General features: G+C 35.7%; 1 protein-coding gene across 13 annotated transcripts in view; it reads left to right on the top strand.

Annotated features, from left to right (window-relative positions):
• Window positions 1-25,477, top strand: part of CLASP2 (cytoplasmic linker associated protein 2) — a 178,236-nt gene that overhangs the window by 15,988 nt on the left and 136,771 nt on the right. For 12 of the 13 annotated variants that reach the window (XM_059939097.1, XM_059939104.1, XM_059939101.1 and 9 more), the window contains exons 3-7: window positions 4,901-5,004; window positions 7,083-7,174; window positions 8,386-8,461; window positions 10,021-10,118; window positions 16,000-16,070. In XM_059939097.1, coding sequence (XP_059795080.1) covers window positions 4,901-5,004; window positions 7,083-7,174; window positions 8,386-8,461; window positions 10,021-10,118; window positions 16,000-16,070 — 441 coding nt within the window. Of the gene's footprint in view, window positions 1-4,900; window positions 5,005-7,082; window positions 7,175-8,385; window positions 8,462-10,020; window positions 10,119-15,999; window positions 16,071-22,506; window positions 22,993-25,477 lie in introns of those variants that run through there. The other variant, XM_059939107.1, reaches the window with a different exon arrangement.

The following is a 25,477-nucleotide window of genomic DNA, read 5'->3' as shown; positions in this document are numbered from 1 at the left end:
ACCTCTGTTTGTGACCCCTGCCCTGTAGTAGCTCCCTATTATTAGTTGTTACAGACAATATTTTAGACTTGAGAGTAATTCTAGGTATCACGTATCTCACTTATTTTTCAGACACAAGGAGGGCCAGATGGGGTTTGATATACCTACTGACTGCTCATATTGAGGCAGTAGGAGTATTAGGACCAGAACCCTAGTTTGCTGCCTCCCAGGACTGTCCTGTTTTCAAAACTTATTTCTGTTTTTCTGTCCTTGGTGTTTCAGTTCTCTCAGCATGTATGGCTCTTCTCCACCTCAGCAGCCTTATTTATTTGTGATTGTCAGTAAATACTCTCCACTGTTGTTAATCAGAAACTTGCTCACTCTTGTTAGTTCTGGCTTAGCTTGTTTATGCCTCTGCTGTGCTGTTATTTCTTTTTGAAATCCTCTCTTCTTCTCCATGGTCCTTCCTTTCTGGCGTTTTTTTGGATTTTTTTTTTATTTTTTATGGCTGTGTTGTGTCTTCTTTGCTGTGTGCAGGCTTTCTCTAGTTGCGGCAAGTGGGGGCTACTCTTCATTGCAGTGCGCTGGCTTCTCATTGCGGTGGCTTCTCTTGTTGCAGAACACAGGCTCTAGGCGCGCGGGCTCAGTAGTTGTGGCTCGTGGGCTCTAGAGCGCAGGCTCAGTAGTTGTGGCGCATGAGTTTAGTTGCTCTGCAGCATGTGGGATCTTCCCGAACCAGGGCTTGAACCCGTGTCCCCTGCATTAGCAGGTGGATTCTTAACCACTGCCCCACCAGGGAAGCCCCCTTCCTTTCTGTTTTAACGATTTACTTCCGATTTTAACATCTGGGAGCTTTGCAGATTAATCTCACCATATACTGAATTTTTTTTTACTTCATGATTCTTATACCCTTAAATATTAATAAATTACATTAAGTTGTTTTTGTTGGTTAGTGTTTTTTGTATGTTTCTCACATATCTACATATTCTCATATGTATAACTTTATCTTTTAACCTCCTAGCTCTTTCTGGTTATCCCTGTGCATTCACTGTTAGTCAGTATTGTTTTCACTTTGAACCCTAAGTGTTCATTATTTTTCTTAGTGAAACCTGAACTTGTTACTACTTGAGAGTCAGTGTGATATAATAGGAAAATTTCATCCCAGTTTTGCTACCATTTATTGAATGCCCACTTTTTATCCATTTACTGGGCTTCTCTACTTTACATATATGAAAGATTATTCTCAAATAATTGTTTCTAATTTGTATGACAGCTCTACAAGAGAGGCTACAGTATATCTGTGTGCTCTTAAAGAGATATAGTACTAGACTAAGAATCCCAGAGTTAGCTTTCTTGTTTTACTCCATCATAGATCTTAGCCAAACCATTTTAGGAGCCTTTCCATAAAAGGAGGGAATTGAATTAAGTTATGTGCTGAAGGTTTTTTTTGATAATGTTACCTTAGATATATGTAACTTGGGCTTCCCTGGTGGCGCAAGGGTGTCCCTGGTGGTGCAGTGGTTGAGAATCTGCCTGCCAATGCAGGGGACACGGGTTCGAGCCCTGGTCTGGGAAGATCCCACATGCCGCGGAGCAACTAGGCCCGTGAGCCACAATTGCTGAGCCTGCGCGTCTGGAGCCTGTGCTCCGCAACAAGAGAGGCCGCGATAGTGAGAGGCCCGCGCACCGCGATGAAGAGTGGCCCCCACTTGCCGCAACTAGAGAAAGCCCTCACACAGAAACGAAGACCCAACACAGCCATAAATAAATAAATAAATAAAATTAAAAAAAAAAAAAAAGATATAGTACTAGACTAAGAATCCCAGAGTTAGCTTTCTTGTTTTACTCCATCATAGATCTTAGCCAAACCATTTTAGGAGCCTTTCCGTAAAAGAAGGGAATTGAATTAAGTTATGTGCTGAAGGTTTTTTTTGATAATGTAACCTTAGATATATGTAACTTGATGTGAGTGATATTGTTTTCCTTTTGGTACACTTAGGTTATTAACTATCATTACAGATATTTTTTATCTTTTTACATTAAAAGTGAAGTTTTAGGAAAATTGAGGTTCATGTTCAGTTTTAGACAAAGTATCAAAAAGAGTATGGACTCTATTAATGTAATTCTTTAATATATTTAAATTTTCTCTTGTGACTACATGTACTGTGGAAGAATTTAATGTTCATACCAAAAAAAAAAAATACGATTTACATTTAACACCGATCACCAACCAAGTTTTTTTTTTTTGCCGCACCATGCAGCTTGAGGAATCTTGTATTTTGAATCATTAAACCTGCGTCCTAGACAGTGAAAGCATAGAGTCCTAACCACTGGACCACCAACCCTGGTTTTATGATTCCCCCAAGCCTGGTTTTATGACAACAGTAAAGGATTTCATATTTTACAAATCTTAAACAGATAGTTTTAATCCAAAATGGTTTTGTAGAAAGGGTATTAGAACAGTCAGGATGCCTGGTCATCAGCTTTGCATCTTGTAAAATGGTTTGCATCTTGTACAATGCTAAGAGAATAAAATATGCTAACATCTATGCTTCAGACTTCTTCCATGTTTCACTGTCCAAATTCCAGTCTTTGATAGATGTATTTGTTTGTTTAACAAGTTCTTTTTGAGAGTTTACAGAGTGAAAAGCTCTGTTTTGTATTCCCAATAATTATCGATTGCATGTTCATTATCTACAGATCTTTAAGGAATAGTGCTAACACTTCTGAATGGTTATTATGGGCTTGGCCACAGGTGCTTTTTACCAGTTTTACTTATTCTCTCACTAGCTGTGTGAGGTATAGACCTGGATCCCTCCTTATTTTACAGACAAAGAAACTTTGAAGTTAGAGGCGTTTACTATCTTGCATAATTAAATAACCAGTAGAGCTAGAAATAAATCTTGTTCTGTTTGACTCTAAGAGTTTATATGTTAAAAAGGAAAAAAATAATGAATTTTTTTGTTTAATAGCTGTAAATCTTAAGTTTATGTAGTGTGAGGTTTTTTGTTTTAGTTGTTTATGTTTTACAAATTTTAGTTTTTAAATTGAAGTGAGCCCCGTTTGGGCCAAACATTTTTTTTTTTTTTTTTGGCTGTGCCGCATGGCATGCGGGATCTGAGTTCCCCAACCAGGGATCGAACCCGTGTCCCCTGCGGTGGAAGCACGGAGTCTTAACCACTGGACCACCAGAGAAGTCCCTTTATTTTCTTTTGGAGTTAAACTCTACCTCTCAGGAATGAAGTGTCTATTTTTTTTTTCATTATTGTTACGTGGTTGTTAATACACACACACACACACACACACACACACACAAAACACCTCAGTCACAAATAAATGGAAGTAGTTATGACTGTAACCTAACACTGTGTAGATTACTTAAATCCTGATTTCACTATTTGCTACTTGTGCGACCTTGGTCAAAGTATTTAATCCCTCTGGGCCTTCTCTATCAAACGGGCCTACTCTGTTTCATAGGATTGTTATGAGGATTAAATGAGATAATTCAGTGCTTAGTACATAATAATATCTAACATTTACTAGTGTTTAGTATTGTCTTCTGTCAGAAGCTATCAGAATGAGTCCCACAATAGCCAATCCTGTAGATGTAGGTGAATTTCTCTAGTGTTAACAACACATCTAAGCAAAATGAGAAGGATTTATATTGTTTCAACTGACAGGTACTTCAGTTGCCTCATGATTAGGCTTATGATTTTTATGACAAGGACTTTGATTTCTTACACAATCATTTCCTTGATTAAGCTTAGATTTTTGGGTGATCTTTCCATTTTGTATGGTTGGCTTCTCACTCAAATCATTTTCTTCCAGAAGGATGTGTTCCTTCTTTCCTTAAATGTTGTTGATTATTATATCAGTTCTGGTTGTTATGTTATAGACAATGTTAACATTGCAGAATACATTTGCATTACATTACATACACATTTAATTATATGTGTCTATAAATAAACTAGAGACACATTGAATGCTTACCCAGTGTCCTTCACTCTCTGAGTTGTTTACATATATTTCAGTAATCTTCTGAGGTGAGTACTGCTGCACATATTTATGGGTTGAGGAGATAAAGACAAAAAGATTAAATACTAATACTACACTGAGTGGTAGTGGTAATTAAGGGATTACAAAAAGATAATTTTGACTATGAGATGTTTTTGTCCTATGGGCTGACTTTAGAAACCATAACCTCAGTTCTAGCCCCCCTCCCGTTTCCTTCCCCCCACACCCAATAGATGTGATTTCTTTGTGGTACTTTGTTGATTTATAGTTACAGCAACCTGTTTCATGAAAACTCTCTAAGAATGGACTCTAGCCTGCCTTTCCTGCCTCCTTTCATGGAATAGTGTCAAAGTCTTGGGCATAATAAAGAAAGACCTCAGTCCCATGGACCCATGCTTTGTTTTTGTCATTTGAGTAATATGTTGTACATATAGAATAATACATATCAAGCATGTACAATTTAAAGAATAACTATAAAACCAACACCTGCCTGTGCCCAGGTCAAAGAACTAGAGCTCTGCCAGTTCCTTATATGCTCCCTCTGCATTTCCTGATGACACCTCCCACCCTCTGCCAGAGATGACTGCTGTCATGACCTTTGGGATAATCGCTCCCTTGTTGGTCTGTAGAGCTTAACCGTCTATATCTATCTCTAAGCAGAATAATATTAAGTTTTGCCTGTTTTTTGAACATTATTATTATAAGTGGATGTCATACTATATGTATTCTTTTGAAACTTGCTTCTCATTTATTTTTGATTGGACTCATGAGTAAAGAACTTGAAACAATTTGCTTACCTCATAACTTTTCATTTATGGAAATAATTGATGTTTGTAATTTTGTAAAATACAGTTTATAATGGAGATGAATTATAAATATTTATTCCTTTCCCCCTTAATTTCTCTAGTTATTGTAGCTTTAATAGACAGAATGGGAGATGCCAAAGACAAGGTTCGAGATGAAGCTCAGACTCTGATACTGAAGTTAATGGATCAAGTAGCACCACCTATGGTAGGCCTACATTTTAGAATTCAGATTTTGCTAATTAATGATTAAATAACAGTAAAGATAGATGGTAATCACTGCAAGTCAGTAAAACCCCAGGGACATAAAAGCTAAAATTTTAAACAGTAAATTATTGCTAATGCTTTAAAGAAGTTGAAATTTATGATAAAGTATCAATATTTAACTTTTTGATTTTTTGCTTTCCTTTTTCTGATTTTTCTATTCTTTAATGCTTTTTCAAAAAGCTAACTCATAGATTTAAGTGATTTGACAATGTACTGATTATATTATTTGTTAGGATTTTCTGGTTTTCGCTACCTACAAATAATACAGTGTTCAGTGAGAAAGCTTATTTTGAGAACTGCTGAATGTTATATGAATTTCTGCAACTCTTACTGAAACAAGGAGAAAATTTCTTATTTTAACAGATGGTTACTAATTATATAAGACATATATTAGATGACGGTGACCTGTGTTTTTTGAATATGGTAGAAAAGAATTGCCCTTACGGACGTATTTTGAAAGAGGAGTAAAAATAAATTGACACGTAAACAAAGATTTAAAGAGTAGCTCATGTCGGGGGCTTCCCTGGTGGCGCAGTGGTTGAGAATCCGCCTGCCAAGGCAGGGGACACGGGTTTGAGCCCTGGTCCAGGAAGATCCCACATGCCGCGAAGCACCTAAGCCCGTGCGCCACAACTACTGAGCCCATGTGCCACAACTACTGAAGTCCGCGCGCCTAGAGCCTGTGCTCCACAACAAGAGAAGCCACCGCAGTGAGAAGCCTGTGCACCACAACAAAGAGTAGCCCCCGCTCGCCACAACTAGAGAAAGCCCTTGTGCAGCAACGAAGACCCAATGAAGCCAAAAATAAATAAATAAATTTATTTAAAAAAAAAAAAGAGTAGCTCATGTTAAGTGGGAAAAAAACCAGAATTTACAAAATATAGTGATACTATGTGTTATCATTTAAAATACAGTTTAAGAATTATATTACATATGTTTTATAAAAAATCCAAATAGTAGTGAAAGTAAACTTCCTCAGATTTTTTATACCATAGAGTATAAAGATATATGTATAATCCTTATAATTTGATGGGTATCCTTTGACACTTGCTTAGCAGTTCAAATTTTAACTTGTTTTTGACATGCTGTTATTATGAGTGCTGTAAAGAGCATCCTTGTACATGTGTCTTTGGACATAAATGTAATTATAGAACAGAGTTCCAGAGACAGTGTTGCTAGATCAGGTTATTCACATGTAAGACTTTTTTGGTAAACTTCCAAGTTACCCTCCAGAAAGTTTGGCAGAGAGAAATAATATTAGTAGAACTGAATATAGAGTCCAGGGAGAATAGAGTCCAGGAGTAGGGGTTTGTGTGTATGTGTGAGAGTATGTGTGTATGTACACATTAATTTAGTAAATGGTAAGGGTGGTGTTTCTTAAATGTGGAGAAAGGATTGATTGGGACAATTGGCTATATGTTTAGAAAAACAAAGTTGAATTCCTTCGAATAACAAACCCATATAATTGTTTTAGATTGTTTGTATAGGTTTATCTATGCTTTTTCAAAAAAAAAAAGATTATAGTGGGTAGCAATAGAATGATTATGTTTCTGTATTTGGATCCAGTGTTAAAAGGAAAAAAACCCCTGAATTATAAAATGCTGAAAAAGCCTGTTCCATGTGACAGTCTGTACTAGTTGCTAGGCAACATTGGACCTTTTAAATGCTTACAATACTACTAGGCTTATAATGGTAACATTGTTATTGAAGGTTTCTAAAGTTTAGAAGAAATTATATGTCTTTGGAGATTTTAAAGTTTTTAAATGTTGGACACAGTTTTTCTGAGAATAATTGAAATCTAAAGTGAAAGATATAAAATAAAAATTTAAAATGTGATTAAGATATTTAAAAATGGGTGAGAACAGCATCAGTGCAAATTTGGCTTAGAAAAACTTGTAGAGAAATCTGTGGGAAAATTTAGCTACCAGTAAGGTTGGTAGTAAAGTTGAGAATAGATAAAAGATTATAACATGAGTAATTTAATTTTTTGTTATACATGTTTACTTTTCTTTCAAATAGTACATTTGGGAACAGTTGGCTTCTGGTTTTAAGCACAAGAATTTTCGATCTCGAGAAGGCGTGTGTCTGTGTCTTATTGAAACATTAAACATGTAAGTTTTATGATTACTGGAGTATGTTTTTCATTTTTCTAAAAAAAAAAGCAAAATCCATTTCACAAAGCTCAAGGAAAGCTATGAAAATAACAAATTTTAAATAGTTATTAATTTATCTCTGGCACCAGAGTTTTTTTATTTGATAGCTTTATCTGTTAATTTTTTTGTATGTATGTTGTTATCTTTCATGTTGTTAATTTAAAATTATTAGTCATTGGTAAGAAGAGTTTCTTTTTTTCTCTTTAGTATGTTAATAGTTGCCACCCAAATAGATGGTCATATAACAAATACGCTGATATAACTTAGGATCTACCTCTGTTCTGGACCCAGTTTGGAATTTTTTTAAACTCAGTGGTATTTCAACAATTGTAGCCATTTTCCCCAGCCCCCTTTTGCCAGTTGGCCCTAGGTTTTCTAGAGCAATGCAAGTGGTTACCAAAATCATAAACTGAATAAGACTCCCCCAGGTAACCAGACAGTGAAGCTGACAGCAGTGTGCAGAGCTCTGACAGCATAGATGCCACAGAGCTCAGAACTCCAGCCTGAAGAAATTGTAAACTAGGGCTTTTGTTCTCTTTCTGGATTATTTTTTCAAGTTTTGTGCAACAAGATAGGTAATATATAGTAGCTTTCAACTTATTTTGTAGTGTTACTTCCTTTTCTCTAACTATACCTTCATTTTATTTTCTTTTACTCCTCTATGGTCCTTTCTGCCATCTAGAGCTTGTAAGTGCATTCAGTCTGCACAACTTTCATGGTTTTTGGCTGTCTTGTCATTTGCTTTCAACCCATGACCTCATCAAAATATTAATAAGCATAAATAAAGATCTTTTAATTTACTTATTGTACTGGAATGCAAATTTGTTTGAGACCCAGAGTCTAAAAAAACGGTATTTTAATGCAAAAGCTCAAATTTTCTAAGTGATTGATAGGTTGCTAGGTTTAAGAGTGCCATTGGTTGAACATTTTGCTCTGTTGGATCGTGTGTTGACAGTTTTCATTGTCAGTCATGATTATTCAATTTTACATATCTCACATTGTTTAGAATTAGGTTTTGCTTGTGTCTCATATCCTTCATGTTTTAATGATGTGTGCCCATGCTCTCCACCGTATTTGTCTTATTGAGACAGATAAAAGTATAAGGATATTTTGTTTACTGTTTGATTAAAACCAAATTCTCTTTATTTTTTTTTTCAAATTATATTTAGTTTTGGAGCTCAGCCACTAGTCCTCAGCAAGTTGGTACCACATTTGTGTATCCTATTCGGAGATTCCAACAGTCAGGTAAAATTTTATCTACATTTAAGCACTGACTAATTTTTTAGCCACCTCTTGTTTTCTAATGCTCTTATTCCATTTTTAAAAAGAAGAGAGAGGGTGGAGGGGGGTGGTAAAATCAAAATTCCACTTCATTTTTTTCTTTTAAAGTCTACCACATTTAGTTTTTAAGAATACATTATATTCACAAACGTAGCTTAAGTTTGTTAGCTGTTTGGCTAGTATTAAGGATAGATGGGACTTAAAGGATAGTTCTTGAGTTTGAAAGATTGAGTAACAAAGAACCTGAATTTCCTTATCTAGTCCTCCTATAAGCTAATTGTGAGGGCAGATTGTCAGCTTCCTTTTCATTCCTGCATAACAACTTTTGCAACAGTCATAACCCTGTTTGTGCCAGTGGTATGTCACTTGTTGGAAATTTCATTCCCTGAGCTTCAAATACTATAGGCATAATACAGGGGTGTGTTCTGGATCTTGTCCTTTGTGGTGGAGTTGAATCTTGGCTGTAACCCTTTTGGCACAGCTTGGGCATTTGGAATGACCCTGGATATTTCCTTGCTTTTAGGCCCTAGCTCTGCCTCTAGAGGTTTGTAGAGAGTTCTACTGTCTCTTCATTTGCCCTTCGACAGTGAGCTATGCAAAGGAACTAAAAGCTGTCTTCCACATTCCTGTCTTTAGGCCACATTTATTTTTTCTTTTAATTGTGGTAAAATATTCACAACATAAAATTTACCATTTCAGCCTTTTTTAAGTGTACAGTTCATTGGCAGTAAGTACACTGACATTGTTGTGCAGCCATCACCACCACCCATCTCCAGAACTTTTTCATCTTCCCAAGCTGAAGCTCTCTACCCATTAAACAATAACTCCTCATTTCCCCCAATCCTTCAGCTCTTGGTGGCCACGTTTTACTTTCTCTCCAAATGAATTTGACTGCTCATAAATGTGGAACCATACAATATTTGTCCTTTTGTATCTGGCATATTTCATTTAGCATAATGTCTTCACGGTTCATCCATGTTGCAGCATGTGTCAGAATTTCCTTCCATTCCTGTTCAAGGCTGAATAATATACCACTGTATGTATATACCACATCTTGTTTATCCATTCATCCATGGATAGACATTTGGGTTGTTTCCACCTTTTGGCTATTGTGAATAATGATGCTATGAACATTGGTGTATAATTATCTGTTTGCGTTCAGGCCACATTATTGAAAGGCAGTTTTATTCTACAAAAATATGTTAACCACGATAATGATTTGTAGTCATACAGTTATTATTAGTTCTTTATACAATATTATTACAAATAGAAGATTTTTTAAAAGCCACATTTATTTACATGTTTCTTAGATTTCTGTAAAACTTTTACAAGGTTTCTCTAGAGGTTTCTTGGCAGGTCGTCTTGGTTTTTGTTAATGACCTGCCATAATCTCCCAGGGGTTTAGAGGCATTAAAACCAACTTGGAGCTTCAAGTTGGTCTGTGAATTTAATGTTACCTTGAGGTGAAGTATTTTATTGTATCTCATGTAAGTTTTTTTTTAAAGTTCTGAATTATTTGGCAGGTTAGAGATGCTGCAATATTGGCTGTGGTGGAGATTTATAGACATGTGGGAGAGAAAGTGAGAGTGGACCTTTATAAGAGAGGAATTCCCCTTGCTAGGTAAGTCTTGCTAAATTTATTTTTTTGCCAGTGGTTTCAAAGGTTTTAATTTCATGTGCTTATTTAAAATAGGTTCAATTTTCTGGAATGCTTTAATATTCAAAAGATATAAAAGGACATATAGGTTATTACTGTTTAAAAAATTATTAAGATTCTATACTGGTCTAGACAGGATAGTATAATGAACCTTCATGTACCTATTATCCATCTTCAATAATTAACTTGTGGACAGTTTTGTTTGTTACACCCTTACCTACTTACTCTTGTCCTGTATTATTTTCAAGCAAATCCAACTCATAATATTTCATCTGTAATTATTCAATATATTTCTTTTTATTTTATTTAAAAATTTTTTTTCACTGAAGTATAGTTGATTTACAGTGTTTCAGGTTTATAGCAAAGTGATTTAGTTTATATGCATATATATACATATATATAATCTTTTTCAGATTCTGTGCCATTATAGGTTATTACAAGATATTGAATATAATTCCCTGTGCTATACAGTAGGTCCTTTTTGTTATTCAATATATTTCTAAAGGGAAAAAAAATCTTTTTTCCAATCACAACCACAATGCAATCATCACACCTTACATTTTTTTGCAAATAATTCTGTAATATCAAATATCCAGTTAGGGTTCAAATTTTCATAAATGTCATAATGTTTTATAAGTGTTGTATGTATATATTTTAACAGTTTGTTTGAATCAGTATACAAATAAAGTCCAACAATTAGTTGATATGTATTACAAGCCTTTTTAAATCTTTGTGTACCCCAAAATACTTTTTTCCTTGTGTTTTATTTGTTGAATAAGTTGGGTAGTTTACCCTGAAAGGTTTCCCATATCCTGGATATTACTAATTCTTTTCCTGTGTTGTGGTTTAATGTGTTCTTCTGTCTTTATATCCTTTAAATTGGTAGTTGGATCTATAGGCTTGATCAGATTTTCGGTGGGGGGTGGCAGGAGGAGCAAGACTACTTCATAGGTGGTGTGTTCTATTTACATAAGTCTCATCAGATCTGGCTGCCTCTCTTAACACGTAGATTATTTCCAGTATGAATTATTTTTTAGGTAATAAGGTTGTCTAAAAAATATGCATTTTGTTTACTTATTTATTCATTTGCTTTCTACTTCCAGGGTTAACAAGAATTTTATTTGAATAAATTCTGTATCATTTTATGAAAGAAATGGTATTAATGTATATTGATATATTTTGTGTGAGTGTATATATATATATGTTATATTATATATTTTTAAATTTATATTGAGATTATGTTTTTTTAAAGTATTTAGAATTTTTATTCAATTTTGACATTCATACAGAATAGTGCATAAATTGTAAGTATGCAGCTCTGTAAGTTATCACAAAGTGAATACACACATGTATCTACCACACAGGTGAAGAAGTAGAACATTACAACATTCCAGAATCCTCCCCAAATCTTTCTTAATCCTTGTCTTTTCTCTCCTTCCCAGAAGTAACCATAATCCTGACTCTATCACCATACGTTAGTTTTGCCTGTGTTTGAATTTTATATAAATGGAATCATATAGTGTATATTTTTTGTGTCTTGCTTCTTTCAGTTAACATTATCTCTTTAAGGTTCATTTGGGTTGTTGGATCCAGCTATAGTCGTTCATTTTCATTGCCTTATAGTTCTCCTTTGTATGAGTAGGTCATACTTTATGAATCCATACTGTTGATGGATTTCTGAGTTGTTTTCATTTTGGAGCATTTATGAATTAATGTTGTTAGAAACATTCTTATGCATGTCTTTTGGTATACTTATGTATTTGTTCTCTTGGAATATATTTGAATGGAATTGCTGGGCCATAGGGTATGTTTACCTTTAGTTGATATTCACAGACAGTTTTCCAGAGTGGCTGGAATACTGGATGATTTCATTTATATGAAATGGCCAGATATGGCAAATATATAGAAAGGAAGTTAGATTAATGGTTGCATAGGATTGAGGAAATTGGGAGGAATGGGGAGTGACTGCTGATGGGTACAGGGTTGTTTTTTGGGATGATGATGACATTCTGAAATTGATTGTGTACATCTCTGGCTTTATATTAAAAACCATTGAATTGTGCACTTTAAAGGGGTGAATTATATGGTATGAGTTTTATCTCAATAATTGGCTGTTATAAAAAAAGATAAGTTCTGAGATACCTAATTACCTCTTTCATATTGTACTTGCGATTTATTATTATGACTCTAAACTTAAATATGGACTTTGGATAGAGTTGCTTTTCCAGTTTTATCCTAGTGCTTTACTGTTCTCTATCCTTTTCCTGAATCAGAACCTTCCAGAGCTTTACAGGCCTCTATTCTTTGGCCTCCTAAGTTGTGTTTTGGATATTCCAGCCTCTGTTGTATTTGCCTTCTGTTGAATTTCCTAAATTCTTTTTCTTCCTGAATTACTTAAAAGATCCAAGTCTCTTCTTTCTACTCTTACATTGCTCCTTTCCTCCTTTTCCATCAGATTATATGTGTAATGATCCTCCATTATGAATAAGCTTGTTTTTCTAAATAGCTATATTATTATTTTATAATAGCTTTTTATTATTTCTTTTTTCTTTCTTTCTCCCTGTTACTGTTATATTTGCCTGGTATTTCAGTTGACCCCTCTTCCCATTAAAGCTGCCTGTATCTGCATTCCTTGCTGTATATTTTATCTGTCCCACCTCATTCCTTACCAACCCTCTTTTCTCTCAGAGCTTCCAGCCCTTAGTTTCCTACTCCCTTTTTGCTACTGAATAGCTGAGTGTTAATTTCATGCTTCTTGACATCTTGTTCTGCCTTTTTCCCAGAGAGCTTTCCTAAATCCTCTCCTTTCTGTTTCTGGGCTGTCTGGTCTTCATTCTGAAGTCCCATCTTCCAATTCCAGTTTTCCCTCCCAGGTCTCATCTTGTCCGTCTTGTCTCTGGGCAGCCTGTCTAGTGTCTGCTCAATTCTCTGGAAGGTAACTACTTTGTAGGATGAAGGGACCTGTGTCTTTTGACTGCAGTGCTTTCAGATGTGTGAATATTTGTTGAATTTAATGGGGGTAAGAGCTGAGGTTAAGGTTTAGAAATCCCATTATAATGAATTCCTAGAAGGTTTTCAACTAAAAAAAAATTTTTTAGACCAAACAGTATTTTCATCCTCAGTTTACAAGTAAAAAATGACAGGATGTGGACCAAGGCTTAACTAAGGTTTTAGAAGTGAAATCATGACAGAACCCTTGATGTGAGAAAAACATTTGGCAATTAAAGACTTAACCCAAATCTCTAAGTCATAATTTAAGAATCATAGTGGGACTTACCTGGTGGCACAGTGGTTAAGAATCCGCCTGCCACTGCAGGGGACACAGGTTCGAGCCCTGGTCCAGGAAGATCCCACATGCCACGGAGCAACTAATCCCGTGTGCCACAACTACTGAGTCTGCACTCTAGAGCCCGTGTGCCACAACTACTGAAGCCTGCGCGCCTAGAGCCCATGCTCCACAACAAGAGAAGCCACTGCAATGAGAAGCCTGTGCACCGCAACGAAGAGTAGCCCCAGCTCGCCGCAACTAGAGAAAAGCCCGCGCGCAACAGCGAAGACCCAACACAACCAAAATAAATAAGATAAATAAATTTAAGAAAAAAGAATACATCATAGCATGGTATAATATTGGAAAGTAAAAAATAGTGCTGTCAGCATGATCCCATGATCATGGTCTGAAAAAAATTTATATATAAATATGAAACATCGGAAAGCATGCAGTTAAATAAGTTCTCTGGATGGTGGGATTGTGGTTTTTTTCTTTGTTCCTATTTATATTTCCTAATTTTCTTCTATAATGAGTATACATTGCTTTTGTAATAAGAAACACTTTTTTTTAAAAAGTGAAAGCAGAAGTGTATTATTCTGAATCAGAAGTGCTAATAGAATTGCTGTTGAATTAAAATAGGTTAACAGGAAAAACATCAGATTATCAGTCATATCAGCATCACTTTAATTTCTGACATATTTCATTGTTTTTATGTTTGCCATAAGTTTCCTTAGCATGATTTTTATGTACTTTTTAAAAATGTCTTGGTTACTGAGTAGATTCATTATAAGGTTGGAACTAAAGTATTGGGTTGGCCAAAAAGTGCCTTCGGTTTTTAAGTAAAAATAAAAGGCACATTTTTCATTTTCACCAAGAACTTTATTGAACAGCGTACTCACCCTTTTGTTCCACTACCTTCTGCCATTTTTCAGGCAACTTCATAATTCCATCTTTCCAAAACTTTTTATCTTTTTGAGCAAAGAACTGTTCCAGGTGCCTTTTCCAGTCTTCCAGGGAGTGGAAATTTTTTCCATTAAGAGAATTTTGTAAAGACCTAAATAAATGGAAATCCAAAGGTGCATTGTCTGGTGAATACAGCAGATGAATCAGAACTTCCCAGCCAAGCTGTAACAGTTTTTGCCTAGTCATCAAAGAAACATGCGGTCTTGTGTTATCCTGATGGAAGATCATGCGTTTTCTTTTGTCGCTTTTCGTCGAGTGCTGCTTTCAGTTGGTCTAATTGGGAGCAGTACTTGTTGGAATTAATCGTTTGGTTTTCTGGAAGGAGCTCATAATAGAAGACTCCCTTCCAGTCCCACCATATACACAGCATCACCTTCTTTGGATGAAGACTGGCCTTTGGTGTGGTTGGTGGTGGTTCATTTTACTTGTCCACGATCTCTTCCATTCCACCTTATTGTACAGTATCCACTTGCCATCGCCCATCACAATTTGTTTTAAAAATGGAACATTTTCATTATGTTTAAGTAGAGAATCGCATGCAGAAATACGGTCAGGAAGGTTTTTTTCGCTTAACTCATGTGAAACGCAGACATCAAAGTGATTAACATAATCAAGCTGGTGCAAATGATTTTCAGTGCTTGATTTGGATATTTTGAGTATGTCAGCTATCTCCTGTGTTGAGAACAACGTTGACTGGTCTCAATTAATGTCTCGATTTGATCGCTGTCAACTTCAACTGGTCTGCCTGACCATGGAGCATAGTTCAGCAAGAAATCTCCCGCATGAAACTTCGCAAACCACTTTTGACATGTTCGATCAGTCACAGCACCTTCTCCATACACTGTCCAAATCTTTTTTTTGCATTTTGGTTGCGTTTTTACCTTTCTTGAAATAATAAAGCATAATATGCCAAAAATGTTGCTTTTTTTCTTCCATCTTCAATGTTAAAATGGCTACACAAAAATTCACCAATTTTGATGTCTTTTTTTAAATGCACGCTGATATGACAGCTGTCACATACAGTCTAACAAAATTGTTTCGAATGAAGTTAAAGACAACTAAGTGCTACTAGAGCCATCGTATGGAAAAAACCGAATGAACCTTTTGGCCAACCCAATATTTTTGATGGGTTTGGGGAAATAATTTTATGATGAAAATATGAAACTGCTTTGTGTGAAACTTATCTTTTTTTAAAAATTGAGGTATAGTTGATGGTACAACATTATATAAGTTTCGGGGGTACAACATAGTGATTCACAATTTTTAAAGGTTATATTCCATTTATGGTTATTATAAAATATTGGCTATATTCCCTGTGTTGTACTATATATCCTTGTAGCTTATTTATTTTATACATCGTAAACCCCTACCCTTGAAGGTTACCTTTTCACAAATATACCTGCGAGTGTGTAGAGTGCTACCTGTATTTGACTGCTTTGCTCTACTGAAGAGATGCATTTTGTGTCTGCTTTCAGTGAGTTAATTGTAAAAGAGAGTTGTATAGAGCTAACTGAATCCTTGGAATTGTTTTTTCTCAGGGAGATGGTGAAGGAAATTGTTTCTAATTAAAACTGTATGTAAAACAAACAAATAAAATTTATTCTTTATTCCCAGATTAGAAATGATACTTGGCAAATTTGATGAAGTGCAAAATTCAGGTGGTATGATTTTGAGTGCCTGCAAAGGTAAGAATAATTAAGTTATTCCAGTTCTCAAACATTTCTAAGATTATTTAGCAAAGTTTTAGACACTAAAATATGTCTTCAAGTCAACTATTATATCACTGATTCAGCAAATTTGACTTTGTGGCTTAAAACTTGTTTAGGATAACAAAGTCTTTACATCCTGCTGATCATTACCTATCCTCTGACTCTTTTGGAGTAAGTGAAAATTTAATAATGGGTTAATTGTGTAAAATGATACTATTCTTTTGCCTTATATTTGGTATCTTCTGGGTTGAAGATATGATGACCCTCTTGCCTTCTGTGGTCTGTGCACAATATGTGTTTTTTACTCTCAGAGTAATTGTGTTTTTTTTAATTTATTTTTTTAATTGAAGTATAGTTGATTTACAGTGTTACGTTAATTTCTGCTGCACAGCACAGTGACTCAGTATATACATATATGCTTTTTATTTTTTGGCTGTGTTGGGTCTTTATTGCTGCACACGGGCTTTCTCTAATTGCGTTGAGTGGGGGCTACTCTTCACTGTGGTGCACGGGCTTCTTACTGCGGTGGCTTCTCTTGTTGCGGAGCACAGGCTCTAGGCGCGTGGGCTTCAGTAGTTGTGGCACGTGAGCTCAGTAGTTGTGGCTCGTGGGCTCTAGAGCGCAGGCTCAGTAGTTGTGGCACAGGGGCTTAGTTGCTCCACGGCATGTGGGATCTTCCCGGACCAGGGCTCGAAGCCGTGTCCCCTGCATTGGCAGGCGGATTCTTAACCACTGAACCACCAGGGAAGTCCTCTACGTTCTTTCTTATTTTCTTTTCCATGATGGTTTATCCCAGGATATTGAATATAGTTCCCTGTGCTATACAGTAGGACCTTGTTTATTCATTCTATATATAATAGTTTTCATCTACTAACCCCAAATTCCCAATCCATCCCTTCCCCACCTTCCCTCCCCCTTTGTAACCACAAGTCTGTTCTCTCTGTCTGTGAGTCTGTTTCTGTTTCATAGATAGGTTCATTTGTGCCGTATTTTAGATTCCACATATAAGTGATATCATATGGTATTTGTCTTTCTCTTTCTGACTTCACTTAGTCTGATAATCTATAGTTGCATCCATGTTGCTGCAAATGGCATTATTTCGTTCTTTTTTATGGCTGAGTAGTATTCCATTGTATATATGTACCACATCTTCTTTATCCATTCACCTGTTGATGGACATTTAGGTCGTTTTCATTGTAGACTTTTTAATGATGGCCATTCTGACTGTTGTGAGGTGGTACCTCATTGTAGTTTTGATCACTAATAATTAGTGATGTTGAGCATCTTTTCATGTGCCTCTTGGCCATCTGTATTGTATGTCTTCTTTAGAGAAATGTCTGTTTAGGTCTTCTGCCCATTTTTCGATTGGGTTTTTTTTTTTGTTTTTGTTGAGTTGTATGAGCTGTTTGTATATTTTGGAAATTAAGCTCTTGTTGGTTGCATCGTTTGCAATTATTTTCTCCCATTCCATATGTTGTCTTTTTCTGTGTGTGTGTGTTTTTTTTTTTTTAATGGTTTCCTTTGCTGTGCCAAAGCTTGTAAGTTTGATTAGGTCCCATTTGTTTATTTTTGTTTTGCCTTGGGAGACTGACCTAAGAAAACATTGGTACAATTTATGTCAGAGAATGTTTTGCCTATGATCCCGGAGTAATTGTTTTAGTTAGATGCTTTTAGTAGAAATTGTAGGGTTGATTACTCTGTTACACCTATGTGTAGAGTATCAGTGATCATACTAGTGAAGAGACACAGCCATAGGAACTTCACCAGTGTAATCATTTTTGGCTTCTTAATTAGAATGAGACCAAATTGGAATTCAAGGAGGTTTGGAGTTGGTATCTGGCATTTATTTGATCTTTTGGTTGCTCTTCTTTTTGTAAGGTTGCTAAATTGTGTTTGGTCTTATTGGGTAGCATTTACCTTCAATCCTTAAGTATTAATTAACCATATATGTGAAGAATATATTCTATTTCCAAAGATAGTATAGGTGGTTTTTCTACCTGGGAAAGTAGGTTCATATTAAAGATAGTATGCTTAGCTTAGTAATGTGCATGATGTTGGAGAAAAAATTTGGTGTATGAGTTATTATAGTCAAATAATAGGAAAGCTAGTTACTAATATAATTTGGTTCTCTTTTGCTGGATAAACCAAGACCAAGCCTTGTTGTATTGCAGGAAGGCAGATGGAGTGAGAGAATTTAGTGTTAAAAAGATTGTGTCTACCCTAATCTAAACTTAGTTACAGAAGCATAAATTATCTTCAGCACTACCAATTCTCACCCTGATTGCCAGCTGTTTCTCACTCCTCTCCTCTAAAAAGGTGTTTTAAGTACCTTGTCCTTATTTTTCCAGCCGTTACCACTGTCCATTTCCATAGAAACCAGAAACAGCAAGAAGATGGAGAATTGTTAAAATTCCTTGAATTAAGACTTGTGTGTTTTCATATCATTTACACTACATACTCATTTATGTATTCCAGACTATGTAGTTACAGCCCTATGAAGAAAAGTATAATGTGTACTAAAAATTTAAGATATTTATTATTTGGATATGGTTTATTTTGAAAGTATTGTCCTTCTTGTATTTTGTGAGGTTATTTCTGTTACCTTCAAAATAGAAGATTTTTTTTGTTTCCTATTCTTTTAGCTCCCATTTCTTTTTCTTTTCATTATCTCTCCACAAACAGGGACGTTTGGGGTTAGTATCTGGCATTTATTTCTCTTGGAGAGAGTTTTCAGAAATCTTTCTGTTTTGGAGATTATAATCTGAATATTGCAAGTATAGTCAAATGTGAATGTTAAAGTGTATAATATACTTATTGGTGTGTAAAAATTGGTCATGATTATTTTGATGACAGTATTAAGCTGTCATTGAAAAATACTTTAATGGCTCTGTTAATAAGGGATGAGACTAGAAGAGGAAAGCCCATTTATCATGTTGGTAGGTCCCAGGGCCCAAGCCTCTTTTTCCCCTTGTCTTTATTCTCTTTCAGTGATTTAATCCAGCCCAAAAGCTTCAAATGATAACTATTTGCTGATGAGTCCTAAATATGTAGTTCTAGCCTTTATTTATCTCTATGTGCTCTAGATCTGGGAGCCTGTGGCCTCAACAACATTTCCATTTGGATGTCTAAGAGACATCTCAGGCTTAACAGGTCCAAAAGTTAAAGCCTGTTGTCTCTTCCTTTCCCTCAAAACTGTTCTTCCCCCAGTTTACCCATTTCAATCAGTGGCACCACCATCAGCTCAGGCTAGGAAATTTCCTGATTAGAATTAGTTAGCATTGACCTCCCATTCTAACTAGTCATTTTTGCCTCTGAAATTCTAATATATGCCAAATTTGCTTATTTTTTTCCATCTCCACTGCTAAAACCCTACTCTAAGTCTCCTTTAGCTTTTACCTGCATCACTGCAATAGATTTCTGTTCCATGTTTGACCCCTGGAATCTATTTTCTACCCAGAAGTGAGAGTGGTCTTCTTAAAATGTAGACGGATTATGTCACAACAGTGAAGAAGACAGGACGGTTAAAGTTTTTTGCCTCGAGGAGCCTACATTCTAGTGAGAGAGATAGATCATAAACAAGTAAACAGGGGCTTCCCTGGTGGCGCAGTGGTTGAGACTCTGCCTGCCAATGCAGGGCACACGGGTTCGAGTCCTGGTCTGGGAAGATCCCACATGCCGCGGAGTGACTAGGCCCGTGAGCCACAATTGCTGAGCCTGCACATCTGGAGCCTGTGCTCCGCAACAAGAGAGGCCGCGATGGTGAGAGGCCCGCGCACCGCGATGAGGAGTGGCCCCCACTTGCCGCAACTGGAGAAAGCCCTCGCACAGAAACGAAGACCCAACTCAGCCATAAATAAATAAATAAATAAATAAATAAATTTAAAAAAAAAAACAAGTAAACAAATGGATATCCAGAGTGATTACAGTTGGTAATGGAAGAAATACAACTACTCTTTGTTTAATGAATTTAATGAAATTAACTTAAATTATTCCTTAAAATCCTTGCTGCTAAGTGAAAAGCCATTAAATGAAAAAGTTATTTCTTAATTTTTCCTAACTAACATTATGTTATGTTTCATCCCAACCCAAGATGCTTGAATAATTTTCACAGGTAGAAAAATACATCAATTGAGCACTGAAAACAAATTTTTATAACTAGCAATTTGAAGGCAAATAAATAGTTTACACCTAAAATAATGTAATGAAGTTTTATTCGACTCCTTTTTTATTTCTGCACAATTTTTCCCTACATAATTTTCAGTCCCTGTTGGCTCATGGTTATTGTGCACTCAAACTAAAACTTGAAAATAAAGTTATAGACCAGGAAAACATTTAGGACAAAATAAAGGCTCATCATGGAAAATTGTGGAAATAGTTCATGCACACAACAGATTGAAGAGCTATTAAAGATACTACCTCTTTTCTCTCTCACTTGGTGTACATATGCAAAGCAAATTATTGTGAGTTCACCCAAACATGGCATTCTATTCGGATTTGTTTCATCTGATATTCTGTGACTAGAAACTATTATGGTAAGTAAAAATTTTTAGTGTGTCTTTGCCTGAAACCATAATAATGAAATATCACACTTCTTTCATATATTCATTGAGGGTGTTTGGGGATGAAAAAATCATTTTACTAAATACAGACAAAAACAAATAAAAACCCAGAGGATTTGTTGTAAAGGTGGTATAACTTTTTAAGAGCCACTGCAGTTAAAAGTTATCATCTACACAGTCATTAAGTGAAGTAAATAGGGTATGGAGATGTGAAGTAACTCAGTGATGCCACTTTAGATAGAATAGTGGGGCAAGCGTCTCTCAGAGTTGTCATATTTGAATTGAGACTTGATAAAGGAAAAGGAGCTAGTCATTGGATACATGGTAGGAAAAATGCTTTGGGCAGAGAAAATGTGACCATAAAGGCCGAGAGGTGGAAAAGGACTTAGTATATTTGAAGAAAGGAAGGAAGGCCAGGGCTGACTGGAGCCTAGTGAGGCTAGGGCTCTGTTGGAAGGGAGACGGTGTATGAGAGAAATTGGAAAAGTAAGCAGGAACCATTATATGAGGGTCTTGTAGGCCTTGGGAAGAGTTTGGTAGACTTCTGGGAGTAGGAAGGGTTTTAGGTTGGAGAGGCATGTGGTAAGTGAGAGTGACATGGCCCAACACTATCTTACATACATTTATTGTTCGGAAAAATTGTCTGTTTCTTTATTTCCTCTTCCTTCTGCCTCTTCTCCCCTTATGCATGTCTTGATATATAACTTTATATCTCATGCTTTTGTCTCTGATTTCTTTCATGATTGCCATATCTACGCTTTTAAGTTTTGATTGAACTCTTTGACTTGATTTTCTAGAGCATTAGTTCAGCACACTCAAGAACACAAAGTAAATTCTATTATCAGAGATTTGAGCATGTCGTTTAATTTGGGAATAGTGAGAAATGCATGGCATTTTTTTTTTGTTGTTGTTGAGGGTTTTTCAAGCCTGACTTTAATTCTTGTATTATAGAGTAAGTTAGGCAGAATCCTTAAGTGCAGTGGAATTAGCTCTGCTATTAGAAGGAAACTGGATTTAAAATTAATCAAATCATGGCTGAAAGAAGGCAACACCAGCCCTGTAGGAAGGAAAACACTGAAAGTTGCAGGCCCCCCTGTGATTATGGCAGGGTCTGGTGTTTTCTAGACAGGCTCCTATGCTAACTGAGATATAAACACGGACATGTTGGTGGCTGTGACTGCAAGTCTTTTTCTTTTTCACTGAAAAAACCATATGTAATTCTGATTTGTCAAGTGTGTGTAGGACCTAATGCAGTCTTGGCATGTAATCATTGTAAAATATTTCCCAACTTCTCTCTTTAAAAACAATTGCTAGGAAAAGCATTGTTTTAGGAGGCTGGCAATAAACTAAACCACAGAAATTAGGCTTTGAAATTACCTTGATATTTGGCAAAAGAGGTAATGAGGTAACTTGCAGTCTAGTTTATAACACACCCGTTGGTGAAAAGCAAAGCAGCCCTTTTCTTAGGTTGATTTAAAAATGTATCTGTTTGTGACCATGAGCTCCAGGGCCTTCTTGGAGCTTGACAATGTGCTGATGGTTGTGCAGCTTGGATGGAGGGTGCTCCGTGTCCCTGCAGCTGCGCACTGGCCAGGTTCTGTCTCCTCCACCAGAAGCAAGCTTTGTTCCGTGTGGCCCTGCCGTCTGCATACAGAGCAGCCTTTGATGGGCTGCCTTTGACGTGATTTGTTTACGGCAGCCAGAAATGCTTCCTGCATAATGAGAGCAGTTAATCATGGAAACTGGGCTCTTCCTGTTTGTGCACTTCTAGCAGTCTTCTGTTGTAAATATTAAAAGGTAACGGCAAAAGGATGAAAACCTTTTAAAAAGGCACAAATCAGTTAATTCATCAGATCATGTGATTGCTACCGATTACATGGATATCTTTAGGGAAGCAGAAAATGATTGCTGAACACATGCCTTGTGTTTTGATGATTGCATTAAAAGTCCCCCAGTGGGATGGCATTTATTGGCTCCCAGAGCTTTTCTGACATTAAATTTCAGGCAGCCAGCACAAGGAGAAACACCGTAACGTATATCTAATCTCATATGTACAGTTAAAGAATAATCTTGATCAAGCTCTGCTAGGCTTTGCTAAATAGACGAGGGCTTTCAGCAAGACCCCAGACTTTTATTTTGAAGTGGAGTAGCAGCTGTTGGCTATTGCGGTGCAGAGCTGCAGCGGCCTGGGTCACACAGAGCTCCGGGTGTCTGCAGGGTGTCTGCAGGCTGCAGGCCGAGCCCAGTGGCGCAGGCACCGAGCTGCATTTATTTGCTGTGCTGTTTGACCTGTTGGTTTGAGAGAGCTCCCTGGACCATCTGAATGGCTATGGGAGATGGTGAGTAAGATTTATTTTTCTTTTTTTTGCTTGTGCTATACACTTCCTTTTAAAGTGACAGTCATCTGCTGTATAAGAAATATATTTCTCCCTAAAGAACGAAGGACACTTTGTGTGTGTATGTGTGTGTGTGTATACACACACTCGTATGTTCATGTGTGCACGTGTGTGCATACTTGTCATTTGGTATCTTTTTCTACTTGATATGTCTGTATGGGATCTGGCAAATATAAGATGACAGTTTATCTTGCAATCCAAGCAAACCCTCTGTCTTTGGTGGTGGATATAAAGGGATGTTGGAAGAAACATGGAATAATGTAAAAGCTTTGAAGAGAGAACATGGCCTTTGGAAGAATGACAGATTTGTCAGGAAGGTTTAGTTGCTAGCTTGATATCTTTCCTGTTGTATTTGACAACAAGTAGAATTCTGTGGTGATAAAGTATATAAAGAAGCAAAATGGCTTGCCATGGACACTTTCAATTAATATGCTTGTGATTTGTCAATGTCCCTAGTAAATAGTTCTCTAGAAAATATTTAGTCTTTTACAAATTCTATACAGGTATAATTTGATCAAAAATTGATTTTGCCAGTGTTTTATTGTGATAAGAATAATTTAAAAAACATATGTAGTGCTGTATAGTTTTCCAAAGCACTTGAGTATACTTATTGTACATTAATTCCTAAAGTACAAATAACTGTGAAGCGTACAGAGTATTTTGGTATTTCCATTTCACAGATTGGGAAACTAAGGCTTGTTGAGATTATAAGTCCCAGATCCAGGCACAAAGCAAACCAGAATCAAATCCGGAGCCTCAAATGTGCATTCAATATTGTCCTTCATGACACTTAATACTTGAGCATTTTTTTTCATTATTAAACATTTTGTTAAGATGCTTAGAAGTATAGTTTATAATTGCATCAACACCAGAGATGTGTACGAAGGGGAATTTGAGGTTACTTCAAACATGTTTTGTGCATTTTTCACTACGTTCTTTAGGAAGACTGGTCTGTATTTGGGAGTTCTAACTCTAACAGTTTCAGCCTCCTTTTATGACTGTATAATGACTTCTCTCTAAGGAGTTTGTCCCTTTGGGACAATGAGGAATAGGGTGCAAACTTATCAAAAGGATGATATTGGTAAACAGTCATTCAAACTTTTATACACATGTTAATGGAAATATGATACTAAATCTGGTTTTGCGTATTGTTATAGTTTATCCCAAGAATTTACATAAATGTTTTATATGTCCTTATAGAAATAAATAACAATATAAACTTCTAATTTTTAAGGCAAAAGCCATCAAAATTAACAAATTAAGTTCTCATATACTTAATGGCATTGCCAAGTTTGTTTGTTTGATTGTTATTTCTAAACCTTAATTTACAAGCAACTCTAAATATTGCATTTGATTTGGGTCATATCCAGATTTTATTTCTTTTTTAAGCATTATAAGTTCAATGGCTATCAATGTATATTTATTTAATTTTTCTTTTTTCAAGTAATACTGAATACATTCAGACTGTTTAGGAATGCACTGATTTTTAAAAAATCAAAGTAACAACCTCATAAAGCTCAGAGGGTAACCTTCCTGCATAGTCTCTTCTTTAAAATGGAAATACATTTATTGGATTTTTATTGATAAAGTAATACATCTTTATTAAAAAATTAAACACCCAAACAGTAGTAACAGGTTATCTTGGGATTTATAGTTCTTAACAGTTTCATATATACTCCTCTGTATATTAGTCTCTCTCACGTAATACACATACATCATACTAGTATCATGTGAACACATATAACAAATGGATTATGTTATTCCTAACCTATTTTGTTTTTTATTCTTTAATACACAAATATCTTCTCTTTTTAAAAATTCAAACAATGCAGATAAAGCAAAAATCCTCTCAGAACCACCTACAAGCCCCAAGGCGAGGGATAAGCAGAGATGAACACTTTTATTAGTTTGGAGTTTGTCTTTTTATACCTTTTACTCTGCCTTAACGTACATATTAAGTATCAAAATAAATTATTTTGTTTTTGACCATGTTTACATAAATGGCATCATTCTTAACATATTTTTGCCGTTTACTATGTCTACTCAATATCACATAGTGATCTTTTTTTATGCCATCATGTGTAACTGTTTTATTTGTTTGAACTGTTGCACAGTATTCCATAGTATGGATATATCATAACCATTTCTTTGTGGAATTTCAGGTTGCTTAATCACATATAACTTTTCTAAATGATTCTGAAATAAGCACCTTTGTACAAATCATGTGTGTGTGCACATATATTTTTTTTTAAATAATTGGAAGTTGAATTTCTGGATCAAAGTTTTTATTCATTTCAAATTGTGTTAGCTATCTCTAATTTCCTCCAAAAGAGGCTTTACCACTTACATTCCCACCAACAGTGCCTTCTATCTTGCATTCTTTTGAGTTCTCATTATTATTAATCTTTTTAAAATTTGCCTATCAGAT

Source organism: Balaenoptera ricei, chromosome 11, assembly GCF_028023285.1.
Source record: "Balaenoptera ricei isolate mBalRic1 chromosome 11, mBalRic1.hap2, whole genome shotgun sequence".
NCBI classification, from domain to species: domain Eukaryota; kingdom Metazoa; phylum Chordata; class Mammalia; order Artiodactyla; family Balaenopteridae; genus Balaenoptera; species Balaenoptera ricei.
This window is presented reverse-complemented; position numbering and strand designations above follow the sequence as displayed.